Source organism: Aptenodytes patagonicus, chromosome 9 (genome assembly GCF_965638725.1).
Source record: "Aptenodytes patagonicus chromosome 9, bAptPat1.pri.cur, whole genome shotgun sequence".
Lineage (NCBI taxonomy): Eukaryota > Metazoa > Chordata > Aves > Sphenisciformes > Spheniscidae > Aptenodytes > Aptenodytes patagonicus.
Window position 1 is genome coordinate 12,733,340 of NC_134957.1, and position 27,754 is coordinate 12,761,093.

The 27,754-nt window shown below is 49.0% G+C and overlaps 1 protein-coding gene across 2 annotated transcripts in view; it reads left to right on the plus strand.

The window, feature by feature from the left end:
* Window positions 1-589: 589 nt before the first annotated feature.
* The window catches only part of LOC143164525 (gamma-aminobutyric acid receptor subunit beta-4), a 79,738-nt gene continuing 52,573 nt past the window's right edge, over window positions 590-27,754 (plus strand). The window contains exons 1-2 of one of the 2 annotated variants that reach the window (XM_076347209.1): window positions 590-1,472; window positions 5,546-5,634. In XM_076347209.1, the coding sequence (XP_076203324.1) occupies window positions 1,393-1,472; window positions 5,546-5,634 (169 nt within the window). In that variant the 5' untranslated portion in view covers window positions 590-1,392. The remainder of the gene's footprint in view (window positions 1,473-5,545; window positions 5,635-27,754) is intronic. The other variant, XM_076347208.1, reaches the window with a different exon arrangement.

A 27,754-nucleotide genomic window follows, 5' to 3' on the forward strand; every position in this document is an offset into this window, starting at 1 on the left:
ATAACACAGCACCCTCCAGGGAAAGCTGAGCATCCCTGCTGAGCTGGGCTTCCCTGGCCTGGGAAATTCTCCAGTCTCACCAGAGGCTTCAGATCTTCCCCAGCGCCCCAGGAGGAGGCCACCAGGCCACTCTACCCCGTGGCATGGAGACAGCCTCAGTAAATCATCTTCTTTTTTATCTCTGTGGCTGAAGGAAGAAGCTCAGTGTTTGCTGATCACACTATTTCAGGCAACCACAGCACCCATCAGCTCTTGCAGCTGAGCCAGTCTTGTCCAGGCGCATCCCCCCGCTTGCCAAACTGCCATCATCTTTTCCATCCTTTCCCCTGCTCCCACCTCCCTGGGGAAAAAAAAAAAAAACAAACCCAAAAATACCCTCTGCAAGCCAGCAGGGGTTAATGTTGTCAGCCATGACGTCAGGATCCCAATTTGCCCGGAGAGTACCCCTCCCCATCCACAAACTCCCTCTCTCCTCCCCTCCTCTTGTGACTTTGCAATGAGCAGCAAAACTCCACAGGAGCTGCGGCAACAGCACTAGGGAGACATCCAGTCCTCCCTCGGAGAGCAGCTCTTTCTGCAGACAGGGATTTATTTTTTTTCTACACATGCATATATGTATTTATTTATTTACTGGGTTGCATTTGTTTTTCCTTTTTTTAACCCTTTCAGAAAAGCCCCAAACCATCCAAATGACGAGCCTGAGATTTCCCTAAAATAAAATAACAGCACAGTGGGGTTGGGTTGCTTCCCCTTCCCCCTCAGAAAATAAAGAGGGAGGGGGGAGCAAGTAGGTAAAATCCAGAATAAAATCATATTGCTAGATAACTCACACCTCCCCCCTCACTCTCTCTCTCTCACACACTCTCTCTCTCTCTCTCTCTCTCTTTCTCCTCCTCCTCTTCTCTGAAGGTGGGTAGCAGGAGCCATGCAACATCTGCAGAACCGGATGGCAAAAGAGCAGGAGGAAAAATAATCCAAGTGGAGTGCTCAGGGGACACTGAGTTCTTTTTTTCTTTTTCTTTTTTTGTTTTTTCTTCTTCTCCTTCTTCTGCATACCTGTGAGATTCGATTTCACATTTTGCTGAGCCCATTTTGGGGCATTTTATTTTTCTTTCTCGGGATTTTCTCCATTGCCAGAGGATGTCTCTTGTTGAGAGGATGCTGAAAGGAAGAAGAAACGAATTCTTTGACTGGCACTGAAGGAGGGGGGGGATATTTTTCCCCCACATTTTTTAGTTTTTTTCATTATTCTTTTTCTCTAGGAAATCGTTAACTGTGGGGGGTTGGTTTCTTTTTTCCCTCCCCCCCTTTTTTTGGAGGGGGATTTCAGAAGACCCATCCTTCTTTCCCCTCCCCTCCAAAGATTTTTTTTCATCCTTCGTCTTTGTGGAAATGTGGACATTTCAGGCAGACAGATTGAGTGGAATTGTCTCTGCTTTAGCAGCTCTTTGTCTCGCCTGCTGTGCGCAAAGGTAAGGATTGCGATCCCAGGCTGCAGGGACAGGGGGGCTAATACAGGATTTGTTTGTTTTGTTTGGGGTTTTCTCCATCGATCTGTATGTGGGAAAGGGGAGGGGGTTCTTTCCCCAAATTTCTTCCCCTGCTGCCTGCTGTTATTTCCCAGTCCGTGTCATTTTAGGGGGAGGAGGGATGCTCATACATGAGATGTGGAGCAGGCGCTCTGCAGACGGAGCCCACCTCGCAGCCCACTTGCAGCGCGTCCCCCCTCCCCTGTACGCGACCTGGGGGAAAATGGCAAAATGAAGCATTTTGCTGGGGAACATGGTGTCCATAGGAGCCGACGGAGTGCATAGCACCGAGCTGTGTGCATACGCACCCCGGCACAGGGCTGCCTTGGCCATGCCTGTGTCTGCACACACACAGTACACACTCAGCCACACTCACATCCAAGCGTGCTGCGCCTGTACCAAAGCCCTGGGTCTGCGGTGTATGGGAGGCAATGCCTACGTCTGTGCCTCCACGCAGATTTATGGCATGCAACATAATCATCTGTGGGTGCGATCCATTCAGATACATCCCTGCATGTGCGCATTCACCCATGCCCATCCGGGTGCACACACGTGTATCACAACACACCTACAGAGCACAGCACGCTTTACCTGCTCTGCGTGTAGCCATGTCAATGTTTGCACTAATACCCTGCATACTCAAGCTGCAGCTATTCCTGGTATATGCCTTGAGCACTCAAAGTGATCCAAGCAACCAGAGGTGCAGGCACCCATCCAGCCTGGACAAGGTGTACAGAGCACACCTGTTTGCTCCAACACAGGCATTTATCCACTGCCTTCACACACAGGAGTAGCGCTGCCTACTCCTCCTTGCCCTCCCTTCTCACACATGCGGGCAGGTGGGTTTGTACCTCTGTGCTGACGGTGTGCATAAAGTCTGCTGGGGAGAGAGCTGTGGCATTTCCTTGCTCAGGCATGCACACTGAGCAGTGCGTTCCCGACGCACACATGCAGGTCCCTGCACAGGCTTGCAGATCTGCATATACAAAGATTTATGTTCCCATAGTTATAAACATGCACATACGCAGATTCATGCCCACCTTACCCACACCATTCATGCATGGTTCCACTGTGTATGGACACATACACAGGCATGCTTAGAGGCAGCGTCCAAGCAAATGCATAAAGAGCAATGCCCACATCAAAAGCCTTTTCTTAGATGTGCCCTTGCATGTGTGTTTATATCTGCTTATGTCCAGGACTGATATTCACCTATAGTCTGCATGTATATCTGTGCACACCTTGGCGACAAAACACTCTTCCATGTGCACATGCCTTCAGCTACTCCCACACATCCCAGCCAGCAGCATGGTGCGCATATATGTAGATGTTTGGCTGCAAGTGTACGGGTATATGCAAAACACATGCGCACCCACACAGAGTCAGGGACACAGTATTCAAAAATTCAGTTCACAGGCTGGATGTACGTGCTCCCTAAGCAGATGCAGACCCACATTTGCCAGGAATAACACGTACATGCAGCTGCTCGCCCACAGCTGGGCAAATGCACACATTGCCTGTTCAGCAGGAGGGACGTGGCTTTTTGGATCAATAGGAACACTGAGAGGCAAGAGACCTTGCCTTTAATCATGATGCCAGTTTATGCCCTCACTGGGCCAACTTGTAGCTGATGAGGAGGAAAGAGCCCCTATATCCCTCTTCCCACTCTACCACTTTCTGCAGGGCCCCAGGCACATTGGTTACTGTCTCTGCCTCAATTTCCTTGCCTATATTAAGGACGTAACACTGCTTCCTGAGTTTATGTCCTGTGTGAAGCTAAACAAGAGTGTCTAAATCCCTTGAGAAATACATAGTGTCTCTATTACAAATATGGAAATCTATGAATATGGAAATCTATGTACCTAGGAATGACTGCCTAGAGATGAACAAATGCTGATGCACACTATCAATCCACAGAGAGCATATATACATAAGCATGTTGCAAAACCTCACATACCTGCGTAGAAATTCACAGGTGCAAGTGGACTTTGCAAGCCTAGGCACAGTGTTGTGAAAATGTCCACCTGTGCGCACCTCTCTGGCCTTTTTACAGTGAATAAAGCAATGCAATGAAGAGCTGTACCCTTGTAAGGTGCATGCTCAGGAATGCAGCTCAGACACTTACCCTCGCAGCACAAGTGCTGAACAGTTTGTCCATGCACCAAAGCTGGGCCTGGGAAGTATGCTGTCTCACATTCACACATCCCTGTTCAGTTAAGAAATCCCTGCACATACACAGCCTGTAAATCCAGAGCCTTAACGCATGCCCAGACTCCCCAGTGGTCCCACATGCCCCCACCCACACCTATACAGAGAGTCTGGGCACCTGGGAACCCAGTCTCAGGCACCCACAAATGCCTGTTTCTGTGCTCCTGGATAAAATGTGTCCACAGCCCAGTGTCTTGTCATAACCCGATGGAGCAAGATCTGCACCCACAGTCACCTCCACACAGACTTGGATGTGGTCACACACATGCACACACATGTTTGGGCATGTTTCACAGCTGTACCCTTGAGCTCCAGTGCTTTCATGTGTCTGCATGTCTGTGTGCACAGGCAGGGAGTCCATACATCCCCCATACAGTCAGGACAGCATGCATGTCTCTCTGTGTGTATGTGTGTGTAGACACACGGACATGTCAGCACAAACCCCGGTGTCCAGTGAGGCACGGGGCTGGCTGGCAGAGGTAGTGCTATGGTGCTGCTTTCCAGCTTGACTTGGATGGATGTGGGAGGCAGTGTTGACAGGGAGACATGCTGGTGTGGTGGGTGACTGCAAAGAGCAGCAGTTGTCACCGGCAGGGTGTCTATTCTCATGCAAAGCAGGGTACGAGGGTGGCACAGAGGCTGGGTTTTCAGGCAGAAAACCTATATACCCCGCAGCACTGAATAGGTTCAATATTTTTAGCATCCTCTGCTTTCTGGTTTCCCACCTTCAGTTTTGCTTTGGCTCTTGGGCTGTTATTAGAGGGAATAATTTCAGCCCTTCTTGCTGAAATGGCTGGAGGAGCTGGATCAGTGTTAGGGAGGATGGCTGTCCCCGCTGCATGCAAGTCAGAGGGTTGAGAGGGAAAGGATTGCTGCCCTGGCACAGAGAGCAAAAGATGGACTCTCCTTCCCTGTCTCTGTCTCTTGATTTGCGTTGCTAAGAAGTCACGGTGATGCTGAGTGACAGAAAATTAATTTTTACATGCCAAAGATCACCCATATGTTGAGGCCATAGGACAAAAGGAGCCTTGTTTTTTCCTTTACTCAATAATATGAAGAAATACCTGGGTGCACTGAGGAGCAGAGGTTGCACTGGGATGTGTGACAGTGCAGGGCGCCAGCTGGGGGGGGGGCTTGTGTAGGGTGGACCTGAGTGTGTGACAAGTCCGTGCTGTGCGGTGTGAGACTGGGAGCAAGTGCCCAGTGTGGCAGGGGAAGGGGAGCGAGCCCTGCAAGAGAGAGGCTGCAGCCGCCCCGTGCATGCCTTGGTGGAACAGAAAGGATAATTTCTGCCTGTGTGCGTGTGGGTGTGCACCCACCTATGGGCAGGGCACAGCAAGGCACCCTGAGTGTGCACGTCGGTGGCCAGGGAGAGGGTGTGCATGGTGAGCGGTGCCCGTGTTGAGGGGGGGTATCAGCCCGACAGGACCGCTGGGATGGAGGCACGCACCAGGCAGGAGTGTGGGCTGATGGAGTTTTAAGTACCCAGGAGTCAGGGTGAGCTGCAGAAGAGGAGCCAAAATACCCGCTGAGACTCCTGTGCCACCCCCAAGGATGACTTAGGACCCCTGGCAGCCCCGTGGGGCTCATGTGCAGGCTGGGGGCCAAGAGCTGTGCCAGGGACAGAAAATATGAGTGAGAAAGGAAATGGGGAGGCTCTGCCCATGGCTGGAGTGTCTGTAGCACACACAGGCGCTTTGGTGCTGTGGGACATGAGGGATGCTTTGACAGCGCTGCCCAGCTGGGACACCCTACCACGGGGTCGGTGACACACGGGATGACGAGGACTCTCTTCTTTTGTCTTTCAGCCCATCCACTGGGAATATTTCTGTGGTGAAAGAGATTGTGGACAAACTGCTGAAGGGCTATGACGTCCGCCTCAGGCCTGACTTTGGAGGTATGGTGATGGCCGGTTGCGGGGAGCAGAACACGGGGGCCATTGCGTGTCTGTGCTGCCGGCTCGGCTGCTCGCAACACGCACTGACCACGTGAAATGCTCCCATCTGACTTCTCCTCCCCCCACTGTTTGCTAGCCCCAACTCCTTCTTCCCTTCTCCCTCACGCTTCTTTCTTGCCTCCTGGTTTCCTCCTCCTCTCACCAGCTCCTCTCCTCCTGCCATAACCAATTTCTGCAGACAGCTGGGGGTTGTCCATGGTGTGATGTTTCTGGGGACATTTTGCTGGGGCAGACACACTCTGCTTTTCCTCTACTCCAAACTTTCCTCCATCGCAGACAACAGGTCACCCTCCTCCACTTCTGTTCCCAATGCCAGATTTTTTAGCTCTTTTCCCTGCAGAGGGTTGGGGTGTCTGTTGGCAGGGCTGTTGGTTGGTCTGCCAGGCTGCCCTCTCAGCAACAATATGGGATAAAATATTCCGTGGGGAGCTGGTGGCCTCATTGCTTATTGAGTAGGAGATGCAAGGATCTGCAATTCCTCTCTTGTGTCCTGTGAGCAAAAAGGAGAACAGGAAGAGCCTTCTCTTTGTCATCCTGGTGGAGATGAAACATGAAACAATCCTTGGGTACTGTTGTACTCCAGGGTACAGTTGAGATCCATTTGTTGGAGAGGAGCAGGCAGTGGAGAACCACAGCTGACCACACGGGGGGGGGCGGAATTTGGAGGACTTCTGGCTTCAGCCTGCCGAGCATGGCTGGTTTTGGTCTTTTCTGGGCAATGCTATTTCCTCCTCACAAGATGTGTGGGATTGAGGGATCTTCAGCCTGCAGGAGGATGGGAACCGCATTGAGATGTCCTCCTCCAGCTGGGAAGGCAGATTCATGCTTGTGCTCTTGAGGGCGAGAGATGCCAGGGCCAAGTCCATGGTAATACAAGGGAGGAGTTTTCTCCCAAAGGGCCTGATCCAGAGTTCCTTGAAGCTGGGGGTGATGGAATATCTCCACTGGTTTCATCAGGTTTTGAAGTTGTCTCAGTGTATTTCAGTTTCCCATGACCCCATGAACAAACCCATCTCTCCCTGAAACCCCTGGTTTCCCTGCACCTCACCCAAACCTGCCCCCATCCACTCACTGTCCCTTACCCTTTGGCAGAGACTGCCTTCCCTCCCCACGCACACCGTCCCCACTGCCCTCACCACCATGTTCTCCCCCAGGGTGGAGCAGGGGCTTTCAGGCAGCAGCACCAAGTGCCTCATGGAGGACTGTGGGGTGGGGGAGATGCTCATCCCTCCATAGTGCACAGGGGGCATCTGGGAGGTCACTTCAGTGCAGTGGGGAATGCTTTGGGGAGGCTTGCAGCGCTCTGCAAGGGAATAGGGGTTCCTCCTCTCCCTTCTCTACTTTGGACATGGGATTTGATTTAAAGGCTCTGTCTGGAAAACATAAGATGTCCCTATTAGCTGACCAGCCACAATCACAGGAATTGGTGCAGTCACATTTTATGAGGAGGAGAACTGCAGATATGACATAAAAACTGCAAGAAAACCATCTTGTAAGCCATTGAGATGATTATGATACAGTAAAACAGTAGGTGATCTGGCTCCACGGAGGCACAGAGCAGAGGGGTGCAGGGGGAAGCTGTGGGGCTGGAGGTCCAGCAGTCCAGGTCCATTTCACAGCCTGTGTACTCTAATGCCAGGTCCGCAGGGCATCCTACCTGCACCCTCCCAGGACACAGACCACCCCTTCCTTCAGCCTGGGCAAGGCAGCATGGGGTTTGGTGCAGGCGGTGCTGCTGACCCTGCCAGGTCTGTATGGTGCACAGGCTGGGCTCAGCAGGCACTGAATCCTTCCTGGCTGTAAAATGGATGTTTTTGGGCAACCATTGCATTGCATTTGATTTTACTCTGAATTCCCAAAGTACAAACTGCATTTTCCCTCACTTAAGCAGAGAAATAGAAAGACGACGGTAACTCTCTTTCCTGCAATCTCACTGTTGCCTTTCACCCTTTCTTGTCCTTCCCTCTGCTCGTGAGTGCAATGTCCTGGCTGGCAGCACCAGTGATGGTGCCTTTGGTGCTCAGTGTGCAGGGATGCCCTAACTCTCAGCATGTCTGGCCCCCTCCCCCTGAGGATAAGCTTATCTGGACAAAATTTCCCCTGCAGCATTTACAGATGAGGGAAGGGTAGGCTGAGAGGTGAGTCTGAAAGCTGGAGATCATTAGCATTACAAGCCCAGGGGAAAGGGGTGGAAATTTCCTCGCACCACTGCTGTCCCCAGAGCTCACCAGTTCTCTGAGATTTTGGGCCAAATCCATTCCTAGGAGAAATCCAGTGGGATCACACCAGGATGCATCTATCCCTTTGTGGCTTCTAGTTCATTCACAGCCCTGCTGTGGAAAGGGCGAAGTTCCCCCCAATAAATTGTGTACAGCTGGAAAAGGCACACTTTGGGCAAAGTCCTGGAAGCTGTGTGTATGCAGACCTGCTATCTCTCAGGAATGCGTGGGACTGGACTGAACCCCAGTCCCAGCACCCTGAGGACTGGGCTGTTCTCCAGGAGACTGCCCCACAACCCCCCTCATGCTCTACTTGGACCATCCTGCCACTCCTCGGCTGCCTTCCAGCTGGGCAAGATGGGTGTAAGCCATCTCTGCTGCAGAAGGCGATCACCCTTCTCCCACTTGTGCTCTTGCCCCGGGAAGACCAGTCAGGGTGCGTTGCAAATGGCTGAGACAGCATCTCGGAGGGGTGGCAGGTCCTGTTTAGAGCCATCTGCCCTGGAGAAACAGCATGGGGCTGTCTCAGGGCTAGCCCAGCAGTGACCGAGCGGCCTGGCTGTACAGACAGCTGCCTGCAGGAGGAGTGGACAGGACTGGAGCAAAGCAGCCACCACTCAGTTTCCTGTGAGCCAGGCTGAGCTGCTCCAGAGAGCACCTCTACAAGCCAGAGCCCTCAGTCCTCTGCAGCTCAAAGATGAGGGCATTGGGGGCAGGAAGATCAGAGCAGCAGGTGCTGAGCACCCTGGAGGTGCAGACAGAGAAAGACCCTACCTAGACAGATTCCCATGTGAGAAATGCAATGCACAAAAGTGATAAACCAGGCTGCCCTCCCTTTCTCCCTTCTCTGCTCTTTCCCTGCTCACTTTCCCCATCTCTTCCTCCTACAGGACCGTCGTTTTCTTGCCATCCTCCCCCCACATCAGTGCCTGCTGGCAATCACCCCTGCACTGTCCCCCACCCGCTCAGCCCTGTGGGCATGGTACCACCTCTGCATCCTGGGATTCCTCTGTGCACCCACAGTTGCTGTCCACAGAACAGGAGGGAACTGGGGACCTTTGGGTGTAGAGGCACTGGAAGACTGTGTTCCTATGTACCATTTGCGCTCCTTGCCATCATGAGGCAGATCTTGCACTTCTCAACCTTTCTAAGAAAGCCAGTGCTTCCATGGCACAGCAGCCCCAGGCTGCCCTCTTCATCCCAGCACCCCCACCGTCCCCGGGATGTGGTGCTTCAATGGCTCCAAACGCAACTCACGGCTCCCTAGTCCTCTTTTTTGAGAGAGAAAGAGAACTCCGACTAATGCCAAAAGGAGGACAGGCCTGCTGGGGATTGCAGTTCACTTTTTAATTTTGAGATGCCTCGTTAGCTCTGGGCCAAGCTGAGTGGCTGAGAAGCGTCAGCCACTCACTCTCCTCCCGTCTCCCCCACCCCCTTGGAAACCCATTAGGCTGATGAGCAGGTCGGCTCTCAGGGGTGGTGCTGTAGCAATGAGTGTGATGTGCTGATCTGGGGAGCTGGGCTGAACGGGGGGACACACGGGAGAAAGGTAGAAAGTTGGAGCCATGTAGGAATGATGGAAAAATGTGGGAGCAGCTCCTCCAGAAAGCCATTCTGGCTCAGTGGGGGCAGCCCAAGGGGGTCAGGCACCAGGTGAGGTAGAGTGGAGGGGGTGGCGTTGAAGGGCCAGCAGGTACATCAGTCCTTGGGGCGCAGGTGATAAAACCTTCCAGCCTGGGGAGCCCTGGACAGTCCCTTCTTACTTCTCAGCCACAGTCCCCCAAGCCCCAGCATAGCATACCAGGTTGGAGAGATGTGGGACAGTGGAGGGTGGGACATGTAGGGACCATAAACCCAATTTTCATGGGCTGAGCAAGGAGATGGCCTGGGACTGAAAGGGCAGGGGGTCACTGCAAAGCAGGTCTAAGGGGTTTGGCCAGGATTGTGGCAGGGAACTGGAACAGCCTTGGAGGAGGGATCTGCAGGGTAGGAGGAAAATCCAGCCAGGGCTCTTGGTCTGCTGAAGAGAAAGATCTCTGTCCTGGTACTGGAAGATCAGCAACGATGCAGAGTGGAGTCTTTTGGCAGGGTGTGCTGGGGAGCCTGCTCAGCTTTTGGGGAGGAGGGCAGCGTATCTCACAGGGAGATCAAATCGCAGGTGGGTATCATCCAGCTGGCCCTGGCCTGGGGGATGGACAGTATGGGGGGCAATATTCGGTGGGTATGTTGCAAGCCAGACCACAGTAAGGCAAGCAGGATGCTCATGATTTAGGACTGGATGAGCAGGGGATGCTGCAGATCAGGTTTGGGAAGCATTGCAGGGCCACGGGTGGGGGAGAGAGGGAGCTTTCAGAGCAGCACCCTGGTTCTTGTAAGTGCTCGTAGGCACTCACTTTCAGAAGCATTAGTTCTATAGGAGAAAAAAAAAAGAAAGAAAAAAAAGAAAGCAAAGGAAGACTGTATCGCCCCAGGGTAGAGAAGGCAATGAAGGAATGGCAGGAGGATCCCACTTGTGCTCAGTGACTCAGCTTCTCTCTGTTGGTGCAACATTTCCAGCCCAAAACTTTGCAAGAGTTTCAAGCACATGGCTCTGCTTCCCAGGAGCAGGTGGAAAGGGGACCCTTTATGGTTTCCCAGTGTCATTTACAGATCTTGTTAGCCAAAAGCAAGGTGAGGGCATTCTCTGCTCCTTGCCCCCAGCCCACCTAGAGTGCAGGGTTCCTAGTGTTTCTCCTGGGTGGTATGTACAGTGTCTGAAAATGCCTGGTGAAAAAGGAATGACTGGGAAACCCTCAGGATTACACAGTAAATCCTATGTTTCCATGCCTGTGGATCCAGCAGCTTTCTCTGCCCCATTTTTAATTCAAATTTCCCTAAGGAGAATTAGCACTTAGGGGGTCTTGGATCGAAACAAGCAGCTCCTCATCTGCTCTGTGGCATGGACCTGGCTTTCCAGCTCTTGTCACCCTCGACCCCTCTCCTTTGACATCCAAACCCCTCCTTAGCTGCAATATCTTGGCCTCCCTCCTTTCTCTCCCCTGCCCCTCCTGCCTTGAGCCCCTCTCTGCTCCGTCACACCTGCACCCCCTTGGGGACTCAGCCTGCCCCCATGTCTTGCTTGTTCCCTAGCGTTTCTTCTTCAAAGGCCACTCCAAATTCAGTGGACCTGGGGATGAAATCCTCAGCCCTTCCCTGTGTAACAGCATCACTTGAAACCCAGAATTGTAAAAATAAATGATTGCTGATGCATAAAGTGTTGCAGTGAAGCATCGTCAGTAGTTCAGGGCTCTGAAACTGGAGGGGCTGGCAGGCTGAGCGGCTGCGTTGGCTGGCACGAATGCGGCAGGAGGCGGAGGGGGGGCCAAGCCCTGGCCCACCGGCCCTGTGTGGCTGGGAAACAGATGGTCTTAGTGGTCCTGTACTGGAAGGAATGGGAATTTTGTTTCTTACATAGTCAAGGCTGGTGGTATTGCACATTGTTAAGACTTCCTGAAAATGTTCCTGTTTTCCACTGCGTATAAGATTCAGCCACAGTGGATTTGTTTTTTCCATGCAGCTAGCTTGCTTTGACTTTTCGAAAAGGAGGGGGGAAATTTTAGGCGAAATCATTTAGACATTTCTGAGAACAAGCAGAGGCATATACGTGCTGGGTTTTTTTCTTCTCCTAAAATGTTGGGGGGTAAAGCTGGCAGCACCTCCAGCAGGGATGGCCCAGGTGCATGTGTAGCAGGCGGGTGCCCGGGGCCGCCAGCAACCTGGCTGGCACAAGCACCGTGGCCCCACCACCTCCTGTGCCGGTGCAGCATCCCAGAGTGGTGGTGCTGCTGCAGGAGGGCCAGGGTATGGGGCTAGGAAGGGGGCAGCCCAGCAGGGGGGCGGGCGCTGGTCCTGGGCTGCCTGTCCCAGGGGCAGTAGGAGCTGCAAACCTGCCTTTCTAGGGTTCAGTCCTCAGCTCTCCAGCTCTCTTCCCCTCCACATCTGTAGCAAAAATGTTTAAATCTCAGAGCAGCCAGATTCAATTTTCCCTACGCTTCTGAGATGCCTTGAGCCAACTCTTTTGCACACTTTGGGGCAGGGAATTGAGACTTAGCAGGAAGGCACTCCTCCCACCAGGGCCATCTCCTTCACTGTCTGCAGGAGAAATTGCCCAAAGCTGGACACAGGGTTAATCTGAAATACTGCACTTCACAGAGCCTTACTACAGCAGGAAATATCACTCTTCCTTCCCTATACCCCAGCAGGACAGAGGAGCAGCTCTGGATTTGAAAGCAGAGGGGTGAATATGGATCAGATTGGAGAAAGGAGTAAATTGAGGAAGGAGAGGCAGGAGCTGTCTGGAGGTCTGCAAACCCCAGTGTCACCCGGGGCCAAAGAAAAGGTGGATAGGCCACCGGGACTGCCAGTAGTCCCACTTTCCTTCCTGAGAAAAGGGTGTTAAGAAAAGGATGTTCTTGGTCAGTAAAACTGGCTGCAGCTGTGCAGCCCTCACTTCCTCCCCCATTTAAGTGACTTCTGGCTCCAGACCATGGGTCACATCCTCTCTAGGGCTAATCCAGAAGGAGGATGACAACCTCCTGCTGTTGTGTCTTATTTCATTAACTGAAGTGGCAGGAAATGAAAGGATCCAGTCCTTCTTGGGACATATGTGGATGTTAACACATTGCCACATGATGGAATTTCTATTTTTTTTACTTTGCTCTTTTTATAGGAAATACATGTTGTGAAAAGGACTTTGAGGCTGAAAAGTCAGACACTCAGAACTTCAGAAAAGCCAGAACTGGGCTTTCTCCCTGGATCTATATTTGGTCCCCTTGTGAGGGTGCATCAGGAGGCAAGGTTCAACAGTTGCTTTCTCCTGAACACCTCTACAGAGCACACAAGAGATGCCATTTACACATGGAGCTGATCTTTCTTGTTCCCTTCATTCAAGAGGGGGACAGGCTTGGAGCATGACAGTGGGGACTAGCTGAGGTGGTCACAGCAGGTGATTAGGACAGGTTGAGCCAGACTGGAGTGAGGTGCATGTCTGATGCAAAGCCTGGGACTGAGCAGGCAAAGACTGTCTTGGACTCATGCTTTCTTGGCTGCTCTGTATTCAGACCTGCTCACAACACAGAATTAGTTGTTTTTATAACTGTTGTTAAGCACACCAGTACAGCATGAACCTGCTCACACCTGCCCTCCGAGGAGTCAAAGGTATCCCCTGCTGTGGGGTGCCCAGCCAAAACACCTGATTTTCCAGAATACTTAGCAGCATTGTAGTCAGCACACTGAATGTTCGAAGCACAGCTCCTATTGATTTCAGCCACAGCTGTGAGTGCTCAGCCCCAGTGCCCCAAGAGAGAGACACACAGAGTTCATAAAAACCTGTGAGGTTTAGGTGACTGACTTACATAGGAAGGAGCATGTAGGAACCCCTGTGACACATCCAGTCCTGGACAACAGGACTCAGCTACACAAACATCTTCTTTCCTTTCCTGGAGGCCTCCCCCTCGCTCACTGCATGGCTATCAGCTTCTTCAGCAAATCAGGCAGGGACCCCACTGTCAGCATTATCCTCGGGTATATAATCCTGCGTCATCCTCAGAGCAAATCCATCCTCTATCAAACAAGAAAAAGGAATGAACAAGGATCCTGTGGACTGTTTAATTAAGAACTGGCTCTGTAACATCCATTCAGCAGTGGGCATCCTTCCACCTAACTTTCATCCATTTTGATTTCTCATGCATTTTTTTTGAAAGCAATGATATTTTAGACTATTAGAGACCAGTTCCTTCCTCCAGTGTGATAGAGCTGTGAACTTCTTGCTGCATGTTGAACATACTTGTGCATTCACCTATGGCCCCACAAGATCCTTATTATCTTCCTTCAGAGACAGGAAGCTCTGACACAGAGCGGTGGAGGGAGCTTTGGGTGGTGTGATGAAGACAGCAATGAAGATGAGTTCCGCCCAGTGTCAGCCCAGAGTCAAATTGGATTTGGGTTTCTGAGCAATCTGTGTACCTGCCTTATAGCTGTGCTTGATAGCACTGTTTTCTGGATTTGGTATCCGGTAGAGGACATGAAGTCCTGCTGTCATCCATTAAGCCAGTATACTTTCACAGGAACTGGAGGAGATGTTGATTCTCATGTTTGTGCCAAAGCCCATGTTGGATAATTGCATCCGGTTGCCCTCCTCCTTCCTTTTCACCCTTGGCTGGTGCAGTCTTTCCCTGACACAGCCACTTTCCAACGCTGCTGGAGCTAGTCCACCGTAGTGCACCGTGGCTAGCGAGGGGCTCCGAGATATCTCTCTAAAAGAAAGATATCATCATTTTAACAAAGCATTTATTCCATGAATTCCATTCTATTGATTAGTAGAATAATTCCAATACTTCTTAATTAATTGACTGATTAAAAGCAGATTGTTGTTTATAGCCAGTCTGGAAGATGTTTGCCATCTCACCTGGACCCATCTTCCTCCTTGACTAACATCTACATAACACTCACCATTTCTGAGATTATTCCTGCCGGTAAACTTGCCTTCGAGGGACTGCCACTGAAAGCAAAATGTAAGAAGAGTGTAAAACCCATTAGTAGAAGTCCTTTTGATTACTCAAAACATATTCCCACAGCCCTAGAGCTGTTCATCAGAGCAGCTTTACATATCTGCATTGTTCATCTCCTAAGACTCCCAATATCCCAGTTAGGCAGAAAAACGTTTTTAACCCACATAGCACAAAATATAAAAGCCAAGGAATATGCTGTAGTTTTACTGCTACATGAAAGACAGACTGTGTGTGCATGTCACTTTTCTCACCTCTGTCTGGTTCAAATAAAAAAGTTGGAGGCTACTGAAGTGTCAGGCTGAACTGATGTAAGATGGTTCTTCAGTGGTAGTGACAGCATTTGGTGTGGAAAGTCTGTAAGATCCATTCTTGCAGATAGCCCTTGGTGGGGTTTGTTTAGTGTCTATATATATCTTGATATTTCATGTCAAATATCATGCACTTGTTAAAACATGACTAGAAACATGGACAAGACAAATGATGTACTTAATGATGGCATAAAGCCCAATAAAGGAATTCACATCACATATGTGAGAAAGAAATGTTGGATGGTGGAGCCCTATAGCACAAACAGATCGGTCAAATAAACAGGTATTCTGGAGATCCAGTGATTGATCCTGTTCCCATTAAATGGAAAGAAGCAGAGCTCTTCTCTGTCAGCCCTTCCTCCCAGAGTGTAGGAACGCTGCTGTTTGCTTTGAGCAGGGTATGAATTTCAGGATGGTTTGGGGAACACTGATCATGCAGTTCCTATAGGCTGTTCTGGTTTTGGCATTTATCCTTGGTTCTGTGTCAGAGCTAAAAACTCATTTTCTTCTCTGTTCGTTCCCCCCTCCCCTTCTGGATTCTCCTGCTCTTTGCAGTCCTGCAGGAATAGTGCTGTCAGGGGTGAGCCTCATCCAAACCTACCATGGCTTGAATTTCCCTCCCCAGACCTCAGGACCTCTTAGTTCAAGTCTGGGATGGCTCCGAGTACAGTTATAGTTGGAAAAAAGCCTCTGCAAAAATTACATCTTGTTGTTCCATATTTATTCTCCCTCAGTGGTTTCCATGTCAAATTTGCTCAGTTTACCAGTCAAAACAAGATATTTCTACCTGCCAGCTCTGCCAGCTCAGCCTGGGCTCTGGAAATCAAGCTGTGCTCTCTCTGCTCTGGACATCATCACCAGCCAAAAAGGATTCTCGAATCAGGGCTGAGCTGGATGTGATTTTGATTATGCACGAATGTAATTTGTTCTCAGGTAGTATTACAGGCTCTGTGTGACAGATAGCAGCAAGGTTCCTGTGCCGTACAAACATTTACTAACAAATCTTCCCCACTACCTGTGGGATGATGGGCCACCACCAGGTCCATTTTACATCTAGGGGACACCAAGAGGGGGCAGCTTGTTGGGGATGACACAGAAAACCTGTGGCAGCACAAGGAATAGCACTGGGAAGTTCTGCTTCCTGCTATTGCTCTTTATTCATGAGAACAGACCTGAGCACCTTCAGTGCTCTGGTCCACTGCTTGGTCACCAAACTGTGATCTTTCCTTTGACTGCGGTAGCCTGTGAAATCCCCAAAGGGAACAGGCAGGTGAGTCCACTTGTTGCTGCAGAGAAATGGAAGGGGTATAGCCATAGGAAAGGCTCTCACATGCAATGGGCATTAATTTTGTTCACAAATAGTTCCCCTTCTGGTGGATGGAGCAGGAGGGCATTACCCACCGTCCTTTTCAGAAAAACTGAAATTTTGAAAATTTGATCATTGGCTGAATATTTAAAAAAATTATATGTGGCAGATAATATATTCACTGTGTATGATCATGTCATATAGTAGAAAAAGTGGGAAGGGTGTCCTGGCTATTGCACTAGTTCCAACCTTCAGTCTTTTTGTGCTTCTGTAATGAATCTCACTAAGAAAGGATACCAGAGCCTTCCCTGTCCTAGTGCGAGACTCTGCTCTCTGAGCCTGCAGGGTCATTTCAGCCACTAAAAGCCATGGTAGGGTTTTATCTACTATGCAAACCAACCCCTACCAAGAGCAATGACCCAGAAGTAGTATGCCTTACTTGGTTCCTATGACAGTTTATCATCCTGTGCTTGCATTTGGGACCAAGGGTCATCAGTCAGCTGAGAAATGAGAACACCAAACTGCCCCTTCCTCTTCCACAGGTTGTAACAGCAGCTGTGCCGCAGAACCAGGACAGGTTTTCTGATCAGGAGATCTTTCCAAACACATCTTCTCAGCTACCAGGCAGCTTCCTGGTGTTCTTCTTGCTCTTTTCTTACACATTGCCCACAGCAAGACAATCCACCTGCAGCCTTCTTTAAGGAGCTTTGTGTTAGTGACACCACAGCAGGTGACTCCTCCAGGTTGGGGAAAATGTGTGTCATGGGAAAGGCCAGGTTTGGGGGCTGCACCAGGCAGTTCAACAAGGAATGCATAAAGAAGGGGGCTCCTCATTGCAGGTAGCAAAGTTCTGGGTGTAACATCAGAGGCTGTCACACCAGGAGAGGAGGCCACCCAGGTTACGGGTGGGAGCTTACTGGTTGGACATTGTCACCTGAAGAAGGAAACCTCCCCCAGCTGGGGAGAAGGTCTGCAGGAAAGCCCAGTCTGCTGGCCTCTGGGGAAGGGTCTCAGCTTGGTAGGAAATTTTTGGAAGTGAGGGAGAGGGTAGGTTATGAGCTGAATTTTTCTTCTTATCCTCCTTTCACAGCAAAAATAGAACATTCATCACAAGTTCCCCTACATGTTTTTCTTCCCTATTGCACACTAGCTCCTTGCTAGTATTTGAAGCTAGAGAAAAAAAATTGATGAGTACTCAAGTTAATAATGCGTGATTATTATGTTGATGAATTGCTGGAGATGAATATATATGTAAAAGCTCTGCAAGATTCGCTCATCCATGCATCCTGAGTGAAAGCAATTATTTTGGTGAACAAATGGCAGTTAGTACTATTTCTTAATAAGAGGTGCTGGGGTAAAAGATAACTTGGTAACTTTTGTCCTGCTGAATTTCCAGGACACTTTTGCAAATCTATCATTACTGAAATGATGGAAACCCCAGCACAGGGGTCAGTCTTTCAAAAGTGACCAACTTACAAAACTTGAATTCTTCTTCCTACAAAACTCTTGCAATTCTCAGTCACCACTGAATTTTGTAAGATTTTATCTGTCTTGTGACTGTGGAGAAAAAGCAGAACAACCTGAACAAGGCACATCCAAGAGACTCAGAAACTGGGAGATGAAAACGTATAATCCCGTGTATAACATTTGGAAAGGGGGAGGCTTGTCTGTGTGTGCTTTGCTTCTCATGATTTCTAACTCAGACTCATGATTTTAATGTGAATATCATGATATTTTCAGGCCTGATTCACTCCCTTTTTTCAATACTTGCACTGTAAATTGTCCTGACTGTCGCTGAGCGTAAGCCTTGGGCACCATGAGACTCTGTCATTGTTTAACCCCAGCCGGCAACTAAGCCCCACACAGCTGCTCATTCACTCCCCCCTGGTGGGATGGGGGAGAGAATCAGAAGGGTAAAAGTGAGAAAACTCGTGGGTTGAGATAAAGACAGTTTCATAAGTAAAGCAAAAGCCGCGCACGCAAGCAAAACAAAACAAGGAATTTGTTCGCTACTTCCCATGGGCAGGCAGGTGTTCAGCCATCTCCAGGAAAGCAGGGCTCCATCACACGTAATGGTGACTTGGGAAGACAAACATCATCACTCCGAACATCCCCCCCTTCCTTCTTCTTCCCCCAGCTTTATATGCTGAGCATGACATCACATGGTGTGGGATATCCCTTTGGTCAGTTGGGGTCAGCTGTCCTGGCTGTGTCCCCTCCCAACTTCTCATGCACCCCCAGCCTGCTCGCTGGTGGGACGATGTGAGGAGCAGAAAAGGCCTTGACTCTGTGTAAGCACTGCTCAGCAGTAATTAAAACACCCCTGTATTATCAACACTGTTTCCAGCACAAATGCAAAACACAGCCCCATAGTAGCTACTATGAAGAAAATTAACTCTGTCCCAGCCAAAACCAGCACAGACTCCAAACCTCTGCCTCCAAGCTGAGCCAAAGGGCCACATGCCCTTCGTAGGGTAAGGAAAGGACTGGGTGTGTGGTATGGGGAGGTGGTGGTGGTAGGCATCTGAACTCAGCATTAACAAAAGCCCTAATAGCAGGCTCTATCGGGAAGGATAAGGTGGGCACCGGGAAAGGGCTATATCTCCATAAAGGACTTGACAGATGTAACAAGAAAGGAGTGACCTTCTCTCCCTTGAAGACCCCAGCCATTGACTTTGCACTGTGTTGGGGGATGAAGGACCATTCCAGCACCGTCAAAAAATCATCTCATGGAGGTATGGCAAGGGGGCCACAGCAGGGCTGTCCCCTGCTGCTCCTGGATGTCCCAGCCCTGATTTCTCTATCTGTGCAAGTTTAGCATGTCCTAACCTGGCCATCTGGTTTCTTTTCTTTTTTCCCCGCATGCTGCGCATATTTGACCGGATTCAATCCAGGAGTTAGATGCTGTGGTATCCTTTAAAGACAAGAGTACTTAAACAGTGATGAGGAGGTGTGGCTAACTCATTAAAAATTGAAAACGGGGACAAAAAGGAAAACACCTTCTTGTTGTCACTTTGATAAAAATGACAAGTCCAGATATTTCGTTGTTGTTACAAATACTTCCAAGACGAAGTAATGGATTTGATATGAACAGAGAAGCTTGTGTTAACCCATTTAAATTAATTTGGTTTGGCTCATTTTCAGCTAAGGGGATTAGATGGCTCAGGATTTGGTAATGTGTGAGAGTGTTTTCCCAGACGGGTCACATACCCAAGTACAGGCCAGGTCTGCAGTTGTTTGGGGGTGATATTTCCAGTGCACTTAAGAGAGAGGCTTCTCCTTGTAGCAGATGTTTATTGGTAATATGCCAGAAAAGCCCAGCACTGAAAAGGTGGGTCAGGACCTTTGTGCCCTGAGTGGGCAGATGAGAAGGGAGACAGGCTGATGGGCAACATGGGAGAAATTTCCACAGCTGCCAGCTGGTATGCAGGAAAAATTGCTAAATGGCCTCAGCTGTGTGCCACCCTGGCAGCCCCACCTAAGGTGGGTGGAGGGTCCTGTGGAGGGAGGGAGCTGGGTGGTTGGATCCTGTGTCAGTCCCCAGCAAGTGCTGGGATGGGATGAGGTGGGATGGGATGTCCCAAATATAGCTCCACCTCTGCTACTGAGAGGTGTTTGTCTGTGGGTAGGGGGATGGTGCTGTGGTTTCCATGAGTAGTTTGTTGCACTCCTACCTGCTGGGCTGCTGCAGGAGGGTCATGGTGCTGTGGGGGTCCTGGCACGAGGGTTTCAGCCCTAATCCTGCTTAAAAATTGGTGTGTGTTTGTGGACCTTGTGGCACCAGAGTTTGTGCAGGAATCCAGCATTTTGTGTTGTAAAGAGTGTTTTCCAGGCTGTAAGGGAACCCTGGGTGTGGGTCTGCTCTGAGACTAACCTGGTGAGCTGGAGATGAGGCAGGAGGGGGCAGCTGTCTGTGCTGAGGCTTGTGGTGAGTCTGCTCTGGTGGAAAGCTGTAAATACCCTGCTCCCTTTTGCACATTCACCTATGGGGTTCAAAATACTCAGTGTCTGTGTGCAATCCTTTTTGAAGATCTGCCCTCTTCTGTGTGCCTTAAAAAGCAGGGTAACAGGCAGTGGGCTAGGAAATGAGAAGCAGCAGGATGCTAAAAGCTTCTGAGCCTGCCTGAGCTGGGGGAGTGGTGGCTCTGGGACCAGGAGGGTGCTGATGGCTCTGGGAGAGCAGAGAAGTGCCCAGGATGGCTGTGAGGACATGGAGCAAATGTGAGCTCTGAGGGCCTGAGTAAAATCAAAAGGGCTGGACTCCTCCTGAGTTTCATAGACGTGCCCCCCTCTGCAGGGAGGGATGTAAAAGGAAACACAAAGTGTGCGCCCTGAAGACTGCAAAGCCAGGGAGCTGATCTGTGTGGGTGCCCTAAAGAACATGGGGAGGAATGTCCCTGGAAGGGGAGGACAGGTGACCAATCATTGCTCTAGCAGCACAGTGCACCAGGAGGTCAGGGCATTACCTTCATCTCCTGATGGCCAGATCTGGATCTGCCTTCTGCAACCACCCTGCTCTGACAACCGATGGCTGTGGCAGCCCTGCAAAGTAAACTGTCTGTGGTCTGAGCTGGGTGTTGCATACTTCAAGGGATGGATGGTAGTGGGGAATTGGTGTTCCTGGTGAAGTCACTCTTAAAGGGTTGATTGGTTGGGACCCACTGGTGGTGCCAGGTTGGTGATGATCAGGTGTGGTAAGGTGATGCAGTTGAGTATGTCTGCAAATGAAAGCAAATATGCAGTTTGACAAACCTGGGAACTTATTTTCCTCTCATTTTGCTGTAACCTTACCAAGTGTGCATCATCCAGGAAAGAGAGATGCATACGGAAGACTTTGGAAGACTATCTTCATCACTGAGGATGAAACAGATTTAAAAATATGTCTCCTGAATATTGACCTAGGCCTCTCCCAAGAACAGATGGTATTCTGAGTAGTTAGTGATTTTTCTTAATGCTGAAAGCCCTGTGTGTGTGTAAAGGTGCTTTGCTGAACTGAGTCTACCAGTAGTACAGGTGCTGTAAGGGTTGGTGTCTACTCTCTTGTTCCATTTTTAAGCTTGTACATTTGAGACCTTGTTTTTATTCAGCTTGGGTAGCTGTCTACCAACATCTTTTAAAATCAACCTTGATTTAGCTTCCTCTGTAATCCTTCAATACCTCTGGGACAACCTTTACACTGTTTTTGCAGCCAGTTGATTGCTCTCTCTCACTTCCAAATTTCCATGGGATATTTGCAATAACCCACTCTAATACCTACTAATCCATTAAAAATACCCATGAGATAGATTAGGTAATCCACTGTGCCTCACAGATTGTGCTTCTTAGCGTTCTGCTTTCCCTAAAACAGTCACAGAATGAGTGCTACATCTGCATTGGGAAAGCATTGTTCCTCCAAAAGGATCCCTCAGCACTGGCTCACAAGCAGGCACAGCTTGCTTGAGAAAATCCTCTTTATCTGTTCAGATCTACAGGGACAGCTTCATTTGACAACATGCTGGAAACGTGGCTGCCATTATCGAGGTTAACCTGTGTGTTTGCAAAGAGCATCACAGGATAGCAGTACTTGAGTGGTCAGTTCTGCCTGCTCTGCAAGTGCTGTGTCTCTTGGCTCCTTGCTGAAGAATTGACCTCATCGCTTGCTTGGAGGAAAAGCTGTCTCTTACTGAAGCTCTTCACTTGTTCAGTGTTTGGATATTCCAAAGGGCTGTTCAAGAGCTATGTTATGGTTGTACCCTCCCTTAGATGTTCCATCAAACCTGTGTGCTGTCCTTGATATCACCATCTTGGTGAGACCTTGCTCTAACTTTCCATTTCTGTTGGGAAGTCACTAGTATTCCCCCTTCTTAAATGAATAGTGCAAACTCAGTCGTCTGGATGAGGTGAAAAGCCAGGCTGCCAGGAGAGCAGAATGGTACAGGCTGGAAATCCTCATTAGCCTCCTTGTACAGGGTATTGCTGTGTCTGGTCTGATGTGGATGGATGGGAAGCCTAGCAAGGTTAGGCACAATCTTGTTCTGTGCACAGGTTCAGTGGCTTGAAAAGTGCCAAGCACTCCCTAAAGAAGTATGGCAAAATGCAGGAAACCTGTCAGGCAAAAGAGACTGTTTTCTGCCAGGCCTACTTGGAGACTAGCTTCAATCTCCATGAGAATCAATGGTGGTAAATATCCCTCCTGCCCCTGCAGAACAATGAATCTGTGGGGAAGTAGTAGCCATTGACAGCCCTAGATGCTCTGGAGACCAGGGCCTTGTCTTTCAGCTCAAAAATACCATGCTTGCTTCATGTGGAGGAGATTCCTTAGCAAGTCTCTCATACTCCCTGTTCCCCCACAGACAAGAAGGCAATGTTGTATTTGCTGACTTGCCATGAGACCATCTCTCTTTCTCGTAACGTATGACAGTGGCCAAAAGTGAAAGGTCATGGTATGCTTTGGTCTTTTAAATCGCGATGTCATGGAGTGACCTGCTAAGAGTAGGGGGAAAGCTTTGATAACAGCCTCTGAATGTGTTTGTTCCTGGCTGTTGTGCCGAGCCTGGCAAGCTTAGTGCACAGCATTGGCTGTGGGTGGGGGAGAGGTCATGGAAATAAGTGTAAAAAAAAAAAAGTGGAAAAAGGGTTGGAGGGTGTTTAATGCATATTTAAACCTAGATTTTGTTGGAAAAGTTTAAGTAGGTTCTTAAGAGACCCTGCTGAACTCGGCAATTCTAGATGTCACTGCAAATCAGAGATGCTGGGTGAAAGCAGTTCCCAAAACATTTTTGCTTTCATGATACACCGTCAACTTTTCTTGCTCCTGAAGCAATGTTAACACTTACTGAGTTTGAACTAAGCTAAAAAAAGGAAAGGAATGGGAAAATTAGTGTTGGGAAACTTCTTTGTTATTTGGCTTGTGTAGCCTGCTGGGATGGCATCTTTTAGACGTTATCCTATTAACTGCTGTAGCAGAGTCTCAGTCTTGATCTGTGAGCACAGCTATTATGCAGATAGCAATTTGTGAACTCCTCTTACAATCCTCCTATATGGTGAAAACCCAGAAGCATTTCCATTCTCCCTGTCCTGGGGGTTAGGTATAGACTCCACAGTGAATTTGAGTGTCCTGATAGTAAGCTGGCCTCTGAGTTATCTTTTGGGTGGGTTTAAAAAACTATGGCCCAGGACTAATTAGTCCATCAGCTGAAAATTATTCAAGCATATCTGTTTTGGGAGGGACAGAGTGGGATTTCTTGAGATTGTATGTTTGCATCCAGGCAGCAGCTCCTCAGCTAGTGACAGGCCTTGTGCTGAATGTGCTGCCTTCTGCACCTGTGATTACCTGGGAGCTCTTGCCTCCTAACTAACCATGTCTGTCAGCCCTTGTATAACCAACTCGTTGTACGTAGCAGTGGCGTGGGTCGTGGTTTTAAGTTGTAAACATAAAGCCAGGGTGCCCTGAGGTTCAGTGCTGTGAACAAAGCAGAGGCAGGCAGCTTAGGCAAACCATTTTCTGCAGAAAGAGCAGGTAGATACTAAACAGTTTTCCCTTGTTCAGGAAAGCGGGGATAAGACTGAGGGAAAAAGTCCTGGGAGTAAAATTATAGTCTGTGTGCTGGTCATGCCTTTGGCAAGCCTGAGAATATCCTAACTGCTGATCCTGTTTGGTGTGGGGGTCATTGAACATGCAAATAAGGCAGTGCAGTCCTGTAGCTACACATACCAGCAAACCTTGCCCTCTTCATGCCTGCCTGTATTGCCCTGTGTTTGCAGAGACAGTTCTGCCAGCCAGTGCAGGGCAACCTTGTCTGGGACTTGCTGTTTCTGGGCTCTAGTGCCATTGCTGTCCTCTGGCTTCTGGAGAGCTGGGGGTGAGGAGCAGGGTTTTGCATGGACAGAGTATTATGCTTGTGGGTATTTACCATTGCAGGGTAAGACACAGACCTATATGTAGGTTTAGTGGCTGAAACCTCTAATTTTCTCTGGTTGGCTTTGTTTACTCAGCAGAAGACCTTAAAGCAGCTTTCCTGCTGCTGCAGGGATCTCAGACTGGTGATGCCACAGGCAGGGTGCAAGCAGGGAACACTGGGGCTCTTGCACAAAGATGTCTTGAGTAATCTTCCCTCTTGTCCAAAAGAGACAGTGCTGCACTCCCTCTTCCTGCATGCGTGATGCACTCTAATGGCAAGCGCTAGGCTGCCCCTTTAACATCTCTAACCTCCTACACAAAGTGAGCAACTCCCAGGATGGGTGCAGTGGGTTTGGAGAGGCTTCTGTGGTTTTATGAGAATGCTGTACATGGGAGGTTGCTTTTTCTTTTCTCTGTACTGGTGACATGTCATCTTTACTTCAGTGGCTGGTTTCTTGATAACATGCTTTAAAATAGAGATGTAGACAAATTGGCAAAAGGCCAGAGGAGAGCAGCACTAATTGTCAGAGCTTTAGAAAACATGACCTCTGAGGAGAGGTTGAAGAAGTCAGGTGCCTTTAATCTAGGCAAGACAGTATTGGTGGGGGAGGGACAAGGGTGTAATGGTTTCTCAGTACATAAAAGCTGTTGTTAAGGAAGGATGATTTATTCTTTCACTATCATTGGGGGGGAAACAATGAGACAAAACTACATTTACACTGCAGAGAATGTTTAGTTTGAATATTTAGAAAAAGCCTTCAGTGCAGTGAAATGCAGGAAGAGACTGTCCAGGGGAGCCGTGGAACTTCTAACACTGGTGGTTTAAAGAAACTGTGGTCTGCTTCCATGAAAGATATGGGCTGTGGAACCTCTCAAGATCCCTGTTAGTGCCTTTGTTCCTGTAGTTTAGGCTAAAGGGTAGGTTTGAGGCTGATGCCTGTCCCTTAGCAACCGCAAGCCTTGGCTCTGCCAGCATTGTCAAGTTCACGTGGTCAGAAATGCGTGAACCAGACTCCTCAAAGCATTGGCTGTAGTTCATAAAAATGGTGTGGCTTCAGTGGATGATAATATTACGTAAGCTCTGTTTATCTGCCTACTGTTTTTGAGTCTCTTTGGCTGTGTCTGTATTGCAGTTGGAGATCTGATAGCAGAGAAACCCAAGCTTGCTCTAGTCCAACTTTCTTGGGTAGGAGTGAAGAGAGGGCAGCTTGGACCTTAGTACAGGGCAGTTGCCCAAGTAAGCATCCACTGTCTGAAGACCTATTACACTGAATTTTGTGCTATTGTCTTCCCTGCTCTCTGCAACTGAGGTGCTAGGCTGAGATCTGGAAGAGATGTCCTGATCCAGGCTACCATCACCTCTGGCTTGTAGTGCAGGCAGACACAGGCTTGGAAACATGACCTTTCCTCTGCAGTTGTGCCATAGGAATTACTTCTGTAGCAACATGACTCTAGGTTCTGGGGCTTTTAAGCATTATAAAATAAAATGTGAAAGTAATAACTGGTTGCTGGGAAAATATTGCAATTAGCACAACTTGTTCTCTACCTTGACTGTTTTTATATTTGACAAGTATCACTTGCAGAAAAAGGACAGGTTTTATTATAACTCTTTTGTCTGCTTCCCTTCCAACTTCCTGAGTACATTTTTCACAGGCACCAAACTACTTTCAGGACAAAATGTTGGTGATTTCTCCAGTGCTGGTGAGAAACAGGGACGTGTGAGAGTGCCATTCACTGGTGAAAGTGGCAGAATTTCTCACACTCCCTCACTCGTGATCTTACTTACAAACCTTTTCTAGGCATAAGCTTTTTCTTTAAGGGGAGAAGGTTTGGTTTTTTGCACCCATTGGCAAGGCACAGATAAACATGTGGACTTTTAATATCAGGTTTTCTTCTTTTGCCTTGTCTCAGATCCACAAATGCAGAGTTCTGCCTTTTTGGACAAATTTACAGATGACGTTATCCCATATTTTAAATACCCTACTTTTGTATCCCTCTTGCCTGAAGCTATTAACATTGGCAGAATTGATGTCCTTTGTTTATTTTGTGTACTACTTACAGCCTGAATGTTGGACACCAGCCGGTCTAGTTTTTTGTTTGGCTGCAGTAAGAGGTAGGGCATGCTTTTCCTGTCAGCTGTGTACATGCTCTTGCATCCCTGTCCTGAGGAGACTGTGAGCCAGTCTTCACAACAGGGATGGAGAAGGTGAAATGGCTTCCCTGTGATCAAGCTAAGAGTAGGTCCGGTAAAGGCAGGACTTTGCATACTTTCGTCTTTGGAGTGTTTGTATGACAATCGTGCTTCTGCCTGTGGGTTGATGGGCACACACCCCAGGGGTTGCAAGTGGGCAGTGGAGCCTCCCACTTGCCATGATAGATGGGGTGTAGAGGTCTTGGCAAGTGCTCAGAGTGGTCAAGAGAAACATTGCTGAGTGCACATGGGAGCTGGGTGCAGCTGAGCCCAGGCTGATGGGGAGTAGTGTGGCTGATCACTCCAGCCCTGGTCTTGGACCTGGGAGTCGGGAGGTCTGGATCTTATCCACGGCTCTGACACTGAGTCAATGCATGACCTTAGGTGCTCAGATACCATGGTGATGAACACAGCACAAATGTCTAGACAGATAGATTAGATTGGATAGACCCTGTATTTGACAAATATTTGTATATCACCACTGTCAGTGCTCCCCTGCTATAACCACCCAGCCTGGTGATTTCAGTGGGTCTTCTACACAGCAGTGGGGGGAAGAACCACTTGTTGCACTGAGGCAGGAGGGGACACATAACCACAGTGACACAAGTACTGGTGGTGACAGACTGGAAGCCAAGCAGGCAGTAGGGCAATTCTTGGAGGAAACAACACTGCCTGGCAGAAAGGCTCAGGAGTTGGGAGCTGGCTTCTCCCCAACCCTGCTGCAGCCCTGCGCATGGCCCTATCTTTCCTTCTGTAACCAATTAGTCTGCAAGATCCTCAGGGCAGTGGTGACTTCCTCCTGCTGTGGCTTCTATTATAAGGCGCTGATTTCAGAAAAAAAGACAAACTACCAAAGTGAGACTTCCTTAAAAGCTTTCCTGTGCCACTGTCAGCCTCTGGCACAAGGGAGGATGCAGGAGAATCAACTCTCCCCAGAATGATTCTTGGTTATTTTCCCACCTGGTTCCCTTGTGAAAGATGCATGTAGCAGTACAGCAAAGATGTAGCTAGGAGTGTGCCCATGTAGGGATTTTCAGAGGCTCTGCAAGGTCTCCTGAACACCCCTGCCTCCAGCACCCCTGACAGTGAGCCAGGAATGCTGGAGAAGAGCACTGCCTCTTTAAGGAGATTTACATAGCAGGGCCTAATTACAGTTGTTGATTCTGATGTTTTCAGTGTTGTTCATATTCCATTAAAGGATAATGCCGCTTAATTTGCAGCAGAGGGTCTCGGTTAACAGTACACCCAATCACAAGGCAGCCCTAATGACACTACTTCCCTACTTCTGGTAACACATAATTAAAAAATCACTTCATTTCCAGTTGTGTGGTTATCCCCTCTCCCCCAATTGCCTAATTACTTTCTAAGCCATTTCATGATTATCTGTAAATATTTCAGCACTTAGATCTACTAATGAGTCCATGGAAGAGTTAACAACTTGAGTGGCATAACTGCTTGCCATTCCCTTGCAATGCAGTACTAGAAAGGAATCATTTTCCACCTTGCATGTGAGAGAAGAGGGGCTTTGCTTGTGGTGGGATTGAGTTTTTGCTCTGGCTTTGGGGATGACAGGAGAGGGGTAGCATTCAGAACCTCCATCTTAAGCTAC